Here is an 11,630-nt window from a genome sequence, read left to right as displayed (position 1 = left end):
ATGATGATGATGATGATGATGATGATGATGAGCAGGGAGTCGAAGACGAGGGAGGCGAACAAGATGACGGTGCGCCCACCATCCGGCTGTTGGAATCATCACAGAAATATCTGAAACGTTTCAACACTAATTTTCGTCAAGAGACCTTCAAAGTAGATAATTTGCAGAAAAAACTGTTAAAAAATAAATTAAGCATGTCTTCCCTGATTGATAGTTTACTTCAGAGACAAATAAGTCAAGTAAAAGCAAAGCCAGATGATAAATGCATTGTAGAATTGTGTGGGTCTGATGATAACAGATCTTTATGGTTCCATTTGCGCCCTGTAAGTCAGATTAATGGTGAGGTGATTTTGCAAAAGTTAACATCAACGCTGAACAGCAATGAAAATTTTTTGGGGGGATTCTTTAGACTGAACTTTGTCCACATACCTACCCAGAAGGGTGGTAATAGGGTGAGGAGACCCTTTGAGACCCATGAAAGATGGATGGAAAGACATATGAAATCACAACATTTATTCGATCCAAAAAATGATAAAGACAACATGTGTTTGGCACGCTGTATTTCATACTTGAAATTATTTCCAACTTCTAGTAAGCATCAGGTCTACAGACTGAGAGCAGCTGGTAATAAAAAAATAACGGATGCAGCAACTGAACTATGTCAACAAGCAGGAGTAGATAAAAACAAACCTTGTGGTTATGAAGAAATATGCAAGTTTCAATCTGTTTTACCAAATCATCGTCTTGTTGTATTCACGGATCGGAAATGTAAAGAAATTCTTTTTTGTGGTGATAGAAAAGATTCCAATGATGTCGATAAGCCGTTTCATATCTATATCTATTTTCATAATGGTCATTATTATGGTGTCACCTCTATGACTGCTGTTTTAGAGATAAGTTATTTTTGTGATGTATGTCTTGTTGGCTTTAGTGACAGAAACTCGCATAAATGTAAAAATTCATGTGATAGATGTTGTGGTCCAGTCTATCATGAAAAGGCATTGGGTCTTATTAATTGTCACTATTGTGGCCGTTGGTTTGCGGGAAAATCCTGTCTAGATACCCACCGTATTTTTGGTGCTAATGGTAAGAGTGTTTGTCAAGTGAAGAAATTTTGTGGTATATGTGAACGTTCATATCACTTGACACAAAAAATGAAAAAACATATTTGTGGGCATAAAATTTGTGACTATTGTGGGGAAAATATGCCTTATGATCATAAGTGTTATATGACCAGCTGGGAACCAAAACCCTTGCCCAAGGGAGTCCAACAGATTCGGATGTACTTTGATATTGAAACAGATCAATCGTTTGATGTTGAAGGAAAGGAAGGCTGGAAAGAGCATAAGGCTCGACTCCTGGTCTCCCAACATGTCTGTGATGAATGTGAAATGGACACAGACATGAAGAATAATTGTAATTCTTGTGGAGTTCGCCAAAATATTTTTGAAGGGTTTGATAAAAACACCAATGTTGTGTCAGACTTTTTAGATTTTTTGCAGAAACTCTGTAGTGAGAGACACAGAGAGATCACTATTTTCTGTCACAACTTTCGTTCATTTGATGGCATTCTAATTTTCCAGGAGTTAAAGGAACGTGCACATCCCCCCAAAGTCATTTTAAATGGTGCAAAGATTCTACAATTAAAAATAAATGATAATATAACATTTAAGGATTCCTTATCTTTCCTTCAACAGAGATTGAAATCGTTACCAAAGAGTTTCGGTCTGAATGAGTTATGTAAAGGAGATTTCCCCTTTTCTATGATTCAAGAACAATATTTTGATTATGAGGGACCCATGCCTAGTAGAGAAATGTACAGCACTTCACATCTTAGTGATAAGGAACGGGCAGAGTTTGATAATTGGTATGATGAGCAAGTAAATAGTGACTATGTATTTAATTTTAAGGCTGAGCTAATCAAATATTGTTGTTCAGATGTGACTATACTTTTACAATCTATGGAGAAGTTTCGTACTCTTTTTATGGAAACTGCTCACTTTGACCCTCTGAAAAATTGTATAACACTCTCTTCTGCATGCATGTGTAATTTTAGGAAAAATCACTTGGGTAATGCTTCAATAGGCATTGTTCCTCGCGGAGGCTATAGAGGGAGAGACAAGGCCAGCTATGAAGCATTGTGTTGGTTAGATTATGAATCACATAGGTTAGGTAAGAAAATTTTGACAGCAGAGAATGGTCGTGAAAAAATTGTATTGAAGTATAAAGTAGATGGATATGTAGAAATAGATTTACCAAATGGCACAGTAGAGAAGAGGGTTTATCAATATCATGGTTGTTATTTCCACTTGTGTAAAAAGTGCATTCCTGATGAGGAGTCGCGCAACAAAATCAGAGGTCGAAGTCAAGAAGATCCCTATGAGAGAACAAAGCATATAAGTAAAAAATTAAGAGATCATGGTTATGTTGTCATTGAGAAATGGGGGTGTGAGTTCAAACATGACATGGAAAATAATGAAGAAGTAAAAAATTATTTTGAAAATACCCCTTTTAAAAGAATGAAACCTTTAAACCTACGTGATGCCATTTGTGGTGGTCGAACTTCAGCTCTCTTCACTGAATATGTGGCCAACTTGGAAATGGGAGAGAAGATAAAATTACTGGATGTCATATCTGAATATCCCTGGGTACAATATAGAAAGTATTTTCCAGAGGGTCATCCTACTATTTATCTTGAAGGTGATGTGGATATGCCTGAAATAGATAAAATGAATGGTGTTATATTGGCTACTGTGCTGCCTCCTAAAGATTTATTTTTACCTGTCTTACCATACAAATGCTGTAGCAAACTCATGTTTCCACTATGTAGGACTTGTGCTGAGACTATGAATCAATCTGTATGTAATCATTCGGATGAGGAGAGAGAATTGGTTGGGACATGGTGTGCCCCCGAGCTGCAGTTGGCTGTAAAAGAAAATTATGTCATTAGGAAAATACACGAATGTTATCAGTATGCCTCTGTGAGTGAGTATGATCCAAAAACAGGTCGAGACGGGATGTTCTCTTCATATGTGAGACAAAATATGGCGATGAAAATTGAAGCAAGTGGCTGGCCACACAATGTAAAAACAGAGGAAGAGAAAGATGCATTTATAAGAAAACATTTTGAAAATGATGGCATTGTTTTGGACAAGTCAAAATTCCAACGTAACCCAGGCAAAAGGTTTCTTGCAAAACTGATTCTCAATTCTTTCTGTGAGTATAAGATCTAAATTTATTAATTCTACATTAAATTTTGAACTGGTTCTAAACTTTGTTTTTGCTTTATCATGTTACAGGGGGAAAACTGGGAGAGAGAACTCTTCGATCCAAGACAGAGTTTGTCAGGAACTATACTGAACTTGCAAGACTTACCGAAGATTCGACAATTAGGATTTCTTCAATAATACCCTTGGACGACAAATTGCTTCAAGTTGTCTACACTCCTCATGAGGATATGGAAGACTCTCTACCCACAACCAGTCTTGTGAATGCAGCGTTCACCACTTGCCATGGACGCATTAAACTTTATGAATATCTGAAGATAGTTGGCCAGCGGGCGTTGTACCATGACACAGGTATGATCTGAAATAAAATAAAGAAAGATTACTTATATTGAATCTCTTGTTTAAAACTGATACTTGTTAGCAAGTGTATGCATTGACACTAACCTTATTCTTTTACTGTTGTTTTTCCAGACTCTATCTGCTTCATTTCCAAGCCAAACCACCCCGAGCCAGCTTTGGGCGAGTTCCTCGGATGTCTCACTGACCAGTTGCAAGAGGATTTCGGAGAAAATTCATTTGCCAAATCTTTTATAAGCGGTGGACCCAAGAATTACTCTTATCAAGTTTGTGTGAAAGGTGATGAGAATACGTTGGCCACAGTTACAAAAGTACGGGGCGTAAGCATAAACTCGTCATGCTCAGATGTTGTCACCTATGACAAATTAAAAGAAATGGTTAGAGGAGAAACTGAAAGTACTGTTGTCCACATCCCTTCTATGATTGATAGAAGGAATTGGAAAATTATTACTAGGCCTGCACAGAAAACGTGGAGAGTTGTTCTCAACAAACGCAGGCGTGTAGATAATAAGACTGTACCGTATGGTTTCACGGGGGTCCTATTTGATGATGATGATTACGAGACTTTGGAAATCCTTGACGGGCTCTGGAACGAGTAACCTCGTGTATTATTTGTACATAGAAATAAGTTTCTTCACCCTATCTGCTCCTACACTTGGTTGTGTTTACTTTGACTCCACTGCCTTGTACCATATTTCAAAATAAATTTTCATCAATAATAATGAGAAGCTTTCGTCTCCCCATTTTCTCATACTCGCCTCTGCAGAGTGCTGCCACCTGGTGGTGATCTCGCGAAGTAGTTCGCTCCTCGCTAGCAGACGAATCGCCATATTGGAGCAGACGGCAAACACACACATAACCTGCAACCAAATAAAATATAAACACTTGTTGCCAGAGCGTCATTCGCGCACAACCAGTCAAACGAGATGGATATACGTTTCGTTCACCCTGCGAACTCGCTCTTGGTCGGGGGATCGGGTGCGGGGAAAACGACGCTCATGATAAAAATTGTCAAAAACAGAGATGAAATGTTTGACACGAAATTTGTCGAAGTCGTTTGGCATTACATGGAATGGCAAAACTGCTATCAGGAACTCGCAGATAGTGATTCTAAAGTACGTTTTGTAGAGGGAATCCCTACTTTGGATCAATTTCCGCCCAACGAAGGAGCGAAACTACTCATTTGTGACGACTTTATGGATAGTTTGAAGAGTCCCGAGTTTTTGCAATTTGCCATCAAAGGATCACATCATCGCAATTTAAGTTTTTGGTTGTTGTCGCAATGCATTTTTCCGAAAAACATGAGAGAAATAAGTTTGCAGGCGCATTACTGTATTTTGATGAAAACATGCCGCGACCTCCTACAGGTGCGTGCGTTTGTGTCCCAAGTCGACCCCGTTAATTTTCGAGCCCTGCTGGAGGCCTATCGGGACAGTACACAGGACGGGCACTCGTACTTACTTTTTGATTTCCACGTTCGCCAAAAAGATCACTTGAGGTTGAGGACAAACATCTTGCCGGGCGAGACGACTGTCGTCTACGTGCCCAAGAACAAGTATAAAAGTGAATTAGTTCACCGATAAGCATTCAGATCGCCGCGCGCCGCCGTCCAGCTCGGATCGGGGAAGTCTCTCCGAGATGCCGCCCGCGCCCAGCCGCCGCCGTTCAAACAGCTGCCACAAGGATATCCTGCGTCTGCTGAGCACCGCCAATCCGAAAACGCGACGTCTTCTTCTCGAGCACGCCGACAAGTCCCTGATCTACGCCATCTGTGAAATCGCGCTCAACTTTCTGGCTGGGCGTGTTCCCGTCTCGACCTCAGACAAACAAAAACTGTCAAAATATAAAAACACTCTACGTAAATTGGCGACGCGAGGACAGCACTGGCACGACAAGAAGAAGATTGTACAGACGGGGGGTGGCGCCTTTCTCCCTATTCTGTTGAGTGTGTTGGGGCCTATGATCGGTGATCTCATTTTCGGCAAGAAGTGAAACAATGACGCTTCAACACTGTAAAAAACTCGTGCTGTTGCCTGCCGAGAGCGCCGCTCGACTACAAGAAAAGCCCGTCGGGCGCACATCTGGTGACGTTATTTCCGATCTCGATTCGACTATCGGAGACATTTTAGCCCGGAAAGATGCACAAGCCGAGGAGAAATGGCGATTGTACGATCAGGCCTTACAAAGATACATGCATTTTGTAAGAGACCAGAAAAAACCAATCGGACTCGTCAGCATCGGTGGAGAAGATGGTGAAAATCAGCAGCAGGCCGACCTCTCTGGCGACTCGACAGAACTGCGTAGACAGGTGGCCTCTATAGTGCCTGCAAAGCAGCGAAGCGCCGCCAGTGCACTGTTTGACTTCCTCGAGTCTGCACGCGCGCGCACGCTCATCGGCTGGGACTCGCAAGGCACGCTCCGGATAGACGGAGCCAAGCTCGATCAGAGCAGCATTGTAGACTTGGTCTCTGACGCCGCACGTACTCGTAAGAATGCGTACGCCGTGGGGTGGGTGCAGTTTGTCAACGCTCTGAAGAAACTCACCGCACCTAGTGCGCTTTTGATCAACACTGCGTATCGTGATCAGCTTCTGGGCAAACAGAGCGGATCCGGCATAGACCTTCGACATGAAACCGCCGCAAAGGGTCCGCAGGGCCCGCGAGGCTTATTCTCCGCCGCCGCCGTCGTCGCGTCGTCGCTCCGCCGCGACGCCCACCCGTCCGCCCGTCCGCCCGCCCACCCGTCCGCCCGCCCGGAAAACGGAAACAAAAAGAAAAACCGCCCGGAAAAAATACCGCGAAACGCAAATGCACGGAACGCATCAGTTGGACCCCATGGAGACCTTGACAAGATATTTACGGATCGGACGCACCCTGCCGGCTATAGCACGCCACAGAGGCTGCGCGAAGCCACGAAAGCACCCCAACGACAAGTTGACGACTACCTGAGTGGACAGAAGGCCTACACTTTACATAAATATGTGCGAAAAAACTTCCCTCGTAACGTCACCTATGCAGACACGATCGACGCCGTGTGGCAGTGTGACCTCATGCAATGTACGAACATCGCCAAGTACAATCGCAACATGAAATTTGTTCTCGTCGTTATCGACGTTTTTTCACGTTTTTTGTGGACAGAAGTTTTGCCCGATAAAACAGCTTCGAGTGTTGTGGATGGTTTCAAGAAAATATTTGACAGAACAGATAGACGGTGCTCTGTAATTATTTCTGATAAGGGCAAAGAAATATGCAATAAATCAGTTGAAAATTTTTTGAAAGAACATGACGTTATTCATTTTCATACCAACAATCCCCAAACAAAAAGTGCGATCGCCGAGAGGGCCATAAGAAGTTTGAGGTTATGGATGCAAAGATGTTTCACACACACTGGCGACTACAACTACGTGGACGGCCTGCTCAGCGACATTACGCACGCATACAATAACAAATATCACAGAACCATTAAAATGACACCCACTGAGGCGAGTAATCCAAAGAGAATACTGGAAGTCTACAACATTTTGTATGGGGATGTACTCAAGAGAAAACCTGTCCCCCCAAAACTAAAAGTGGGCGATTTCGTTCGCATCTCGCGCGAAAAACAACAGTTTGAGAAAGAAGGTGCTTACAACTGGAGCGAGGAAATCTTTGAAATTGTCAAAGTCATTCCCCATCAGCAGCCCGTCTATCTGATTGCCGACATTGACCACCACGAACCGATCGAAGGGCATTTTTACGGATGGGAACTCAACAAGGTCACGAAGCCCACGGTGTTTGAAATCGACCACATCGTGCAAACTAAGGGGAAGGGCCCGAAGAAACAACTTTTGGTGCACTGGCGCGGCTTCCCCAAAGCCTCGCGCTCATGGATTTTTGAGAAAGAGCTTATACGTGTATAAGAGAGTCTGCTTCGCCCTGACTCACCCAGTCTAACGCGACGCCCCCGAGCGGACGGATCGTGGCATCATGTCCGATTTTCACATGGTCATACCGAGCAACGCCTCGCCTGACCTGTATCCGGAGAACAAGACGTCAAATTACAAAGTGTATCTTCCACAACGATTTGACCTCCATGGCGAGTGGCAGGTGGCCCTGCTCGAGGTACACTACCCCAACACGCTCATGAACGTGCAAAGAGGAGAAAACTGGGTGAAAGTGTATGAAGTGGAGGAAGGCACTTACATACCCCCAGCTCCCATGGGCGACGTGGGCCCCGACTACGAACTGAGCGAGCGCTGCCCGGATCTTCTCAACAAAACGACAACCGTGCTGCGCTACAAGTTGTCGATGCGACCGGGACTGTACACTTCAACTTCAAACATGACCGAGCATCTCGCCGATGTTCTCAAACCCCTCGAGAGGGTGTACGTGATCGAACCTGGACAGCCAATACCGGCATCCGAACCAGTCTCAGTCGGTTTAGACCGCAATGGAAAATTTTACCTGACTGTAATGAACGACCGCCCGAATCACGTGATTTACTTTGCCCCGCGCCTGGCACACCAGCTGGGACTCCCCTTCTCGGGTCCGTACGACACGAAGGACACGATCAAAGGCATACGCGATATCGACTTGTCTTTGGGGCACCCCGAGCAAATGTATATCTATATGAACATTATCGAGCCGCAAATCGTCGGCCACACTAGCGCACCGCTGCTGAGGACCATCCCAATGAGTTCGGACGCAAAGTTCGGCACCATGGCGAGCTATCGCTGTGACCACCCCATTTACCACAACCTCTCTACCAAGTCGTTCAACGAGCTGGAAATAAATATAAGGACAGACACTGGTGATTTTGTACCATTCCTTTTTGGTACGTTGAACCTGGTGGTTCACTTTCGACAGCGCTAGCCCCGCGCCGCCGCCATGGCGTCTCACTATAGCCAGTACTTTATCCACCAGGCCCAGACTGGGTCTGGCATGGGGTACTACAGCGGCATGCACAGCCAGCGAGGGCACGGCCTAGGGTCGTTTCTAGGAGGCCTGTTCAGATCGGTTCTACCGCTCCTGAAGTCCGGCGCGCGAGTCCTGGGCAACGAAGCCCTCAAAGCAGGAAGCGGCTTCCTCGGCGACATGGCCGCACACGCACAGCCGATGGAAAGCTTCAAGCAACGCACCGCCGAGCTCGGTCAAAATTTCGTGAACAGGATGGCTCAAGGCGGGAATGGTATAAAACGACTACCCGGGAGAAAAAGAGTGCAGTCGGGACGTGTCACTCGACGGAAGAGCACCCCTAGGAGCGGGGCGCCAAAGAAGAAAGCTGCTTTTCTGCGCGACATTTTCGGGTAACCATGTCGGTCCTACACCCCAACGTGGGCGAGGCGATGCTGAGCGAGACGGACCTGTGGGGCATGCCGCTCGCTGTCCAATCCGTCATCAAGTCCACCGTTGTCTCCAACAAACCGACAACGACTTTCGCGCAGTCGAACAATCTGACGTTCCATGTCCCCGGAACGAGCGATTGTACGGATACAAACTTCATGCTACACCTCTCGGGAGAAGTGGTCAAAGCGGACGGAACAAAAATCAAGGAGGGAGAGAGCGATGTCGCTCTCGTGAACAACTCGTTGCATTCTCTTCTTATGCAAATCGACGTCCTGGCGGGTGACACGGTCGTCAGCCAGTCCTCCCTGACTTACCCATATAAGGCCTACATGGAAGATGTGCTCGCATATGACACCAATGCCAAGTTGTCTCACATGACCATGCGCGGGTGGGCCAAGGACACGGCCGGCCACATGGACGACTACGACGGCGACAACAACCAAGGACTCGTCAAGAGAAGGAAGATAGTCAAAAACAGCCGTGTCTTTGAATTTTTTGGTCCTCTACACTGCGATTTCCTCTCTAACCAGGGCAAACTTCTCCTGCCCCACCTTGACGTGACCATCAAACTCACCAGAACCGCGGACTCGTTTGCTCTCATGTCCACAACTCAAAACGAGAAAATTGTCATTCGCGATGCGACCCTTTTCGTCCGCAAGGTGACCTTGTCTCCCAGCATGAACATTGCGCACGCTGAAGCCCTAGAGCACGCCCCGGCACGCTACCCCTTCACTCGAACGTCCGTCAAGTCCATTACCATTCCGAGTGGTTTCCGGGACAAAACCATCCCCAACGTCCATCTCGGACAAGTTCCGAAACGTATCGTTGTCGGCTTTGTCTCAAACGTCGCCTACAACGGCAGTTATCATCATAACCCGTTCAACTTCCAACACTTCAACATCAACTACCTGTGCCTCTACGTCGACTCAGATCAGATCCCCGCCGTGCCCCTGACTCCCGACTTCACCAACGGAAACTACGCACGCTCGTTCTACTCTCTGTTTGAGGGAACAGGGATCAAGTGGAAGGACGAGGGAAATGATATAAGTTACGACGAGTACGGCAACGGCTACACACTCTTTGCGTTCGATCTGACACCCGATCAGTCCGCCCACGAACAGCACTGGAACGTGCAGCGACAAGGCGTCGTGAGGCTCGACGTGCGATTTAAAGTCGAGCTCCCTGTCGCAGTCAACTGCATCGTGTACTCAGAGTTTGATAATCTCATCGAAATCGACAAAAATAGGAAAGTTATTGTTGATTATAGTGTGTGAAAAATGGATGGTAACACACTTGAAAGATTCATGCGTCAGGACCCGCATGCCTCGCCATACTTTCTCGGCGTGTTTGCAGCTGACACGCTACCCCATAGGATCACGACGAGACCTGCGTATCTCATTGTAAACTCGGACCCCGTTTCCAAACCAGGCACACACTGGTTGGCTATAAGTATTGATGCGTGTGGGAAAGGTTTCTACTTTGACAGCTATGGTCAAAGACCCTATGTATCTCAGCACGAAAAGTTTCTGTCGCGCGTTTGTAAATCATGGACTTATAATCATGTCGACCTGCAGGCGTTCGACTCGTCCGTGTGCGGACAATATTGTTGCATGTATCTCCTCTTTAAGGCGCACGGTTACTCATTGTCTAATTTTGTAAAGTGCTTTTCAAACGACTGTGCACAAAATGACGCACTCGTCGAAAAAATGTTTCAACGATACTCGAGAAATGTAAAACTGTGCAACGATGTCAATGTGAAAACAAATGTACAAAAATGTTGTAAGCGATGCAAGAAGTAATAAAGGAAAATGTAAAACTGCTTTTTGTTTGTTGTTTTTTAAATATTTTTTCCGTTTTATTTTTATACCCTTCAAGACATATACACCTGCAGTACACCACGAATGTACTCTCGACACACCACACATTTCTTAACAACTTTTCCACAGTTAGAACAAGAGACAAAATGTTTGCACGGCAAAAACACAATACTCATTTCCTTATCCAGACATATCTTGCACTGCAGGGGGTCATCCCCTCTGGCCTCTTCACTGTTGGTCTCGGCGCCAGCTGACTCATTACACGCCAAAGCTTGGATCTCCTGCAATACAACACACGATAACATTTAACAACTTTTTTTAAATAAAGAAAAATAAGGAAAAAGACAAATAAGAACTAACCTTTGGTGTCAGTGTGGCCGGTCTCTCGCCCTGCACGAGAGTGGCAAACTCGGAGCCCTTTATCTCATGCACATGATTACATTTTGGGAAATAAAATGCATGTTCACTCCAGGGATCATCCCCCTTCGTCCAGGCTTGCAGTCCACCCCCGCATGAAAAGCATATCGTTTTATCTTCAATATTTGTGTAGAAAAATCCCGCAGAGGCCAACTGCGAGGCTCCCACTGTGTCCTCATGCTCCCAGCGAGCAAACGACTCCTGTCTGACTTTCAGGTCTACATAAGCGGGGTGGGCAGGCTTGTCCAAAGCACTACGCTTGATCACAGGAGTGTTCTCGTTGTGCCTCTTCGCACCGCGATCCACGGGGGACGATACGGTCTCAATCCGACTCCTCGCTACAGTCTCCACGATCCACCGGGAAAATACTGTGTCTGCAGACAGCGTCTGACCAACGGGGTTCTCCACAGTTAGCCATCGCTGCACGGTGTCAATTCCTGGGTCCTCATCCTCCTCCTCCTCCTCCTCCTCCTCCTCCTCCTCCTCCT

General features: G+C 45.8%; 4 protein-coding genes across 4 annotated transcripts in view; 3 read left to right on the top strand and 1 right to left on the bottom strand.

The window, feature by feature from the left end:
* The first annotated feature begins 194 nt into the window (after window positions 1-194).
* LOC113213911 (uncharacterized) lies at window positions 195-4,183 on the top strand. The gene is made up of 3 exons (XM_052271785.1): window positions 195-3,216; window positions 3,300-3,578; window positions 3,699-4,183. Exons 1-3 carry the CDS (start codon window positions 195-197, stop codon window positions 4,181-4,183), a joined length of 3,786 nt encoding a protein of 1,261 aa, XP_052127745.1.
* Window positions 4,184-7,050: 2,867 nt separating this feature from the next.
* LOC127750332 (uncharacterized) lies at window positions 7,051-7,482 on the top strand. The gene has a single exon (XM_052271784.1). The coding sequence runs from the start codon at window positions 7,051-7,053 to the stop codon at window positions 7,480-7,482; it is 432 nt and encodes a 143-aa protein (XP_052127744.1).
* A 1,392-nt stretch (window positions 7,483-8,874) lies between these two features.
* LOC113213912 (uncharacterized protein F54H12.2-like) lies at window positions 8,875-10,182 on the top strand. The gene has a single exon (XM_026433138.2). The coding sequence runs from the start codon at window positions 8,875-8,877 to the stop codon at window positions 10,180-10,182; it is 1,308 nt and encodes a 435-aa protein (XP_026288923.2).
* Window positions 10,183-10,778: 596 nt separating this feature from the next.
* LOC113213914 (baculoviral IAP repeat-containing protein 2-like) overlaps window positions 10,779-11,630 on the bottom strand; it is a 2,959-nt gene continuing 2,107 nt past the window's right edge. Inside the window, exons 3-4 of the mRNA XM_052271783.1 lie at window positions 11,062-11,628; window positions 10,779-11,012 (exon numbers count right to left, since the gene is read on the bottom strand). Coding sequence (XP_052127743.1) covers window positions 10,779-11,012; window positions 11,062-11,628 — 801 coding nt within the window. The remainder of the gene's footprint in view (window positions 11,013-11,061; window positions 11,629-11,630) is intronic.

The sequence above is a fragment of the Frankliniella occidentalis genome, unplaced genomic scaffold (assembly GCF_000697945.3).
Source record: "Frankliniella occidentalis isolate FOCC.00 unplaced genomic scaffold, Focc_3.1 Scaffold172, whole genome shotgun sequence".
NCBI classification, from domain to species: Eukaryota; Metazoa; Arthropoda; class Insecta; order Thysanoptera; family Thripidae; genus Frankliniella; species Frankliniella occidentalis.
This window is presented reverse-complemented; position numbering and strand designations above follow the sequence as displayed.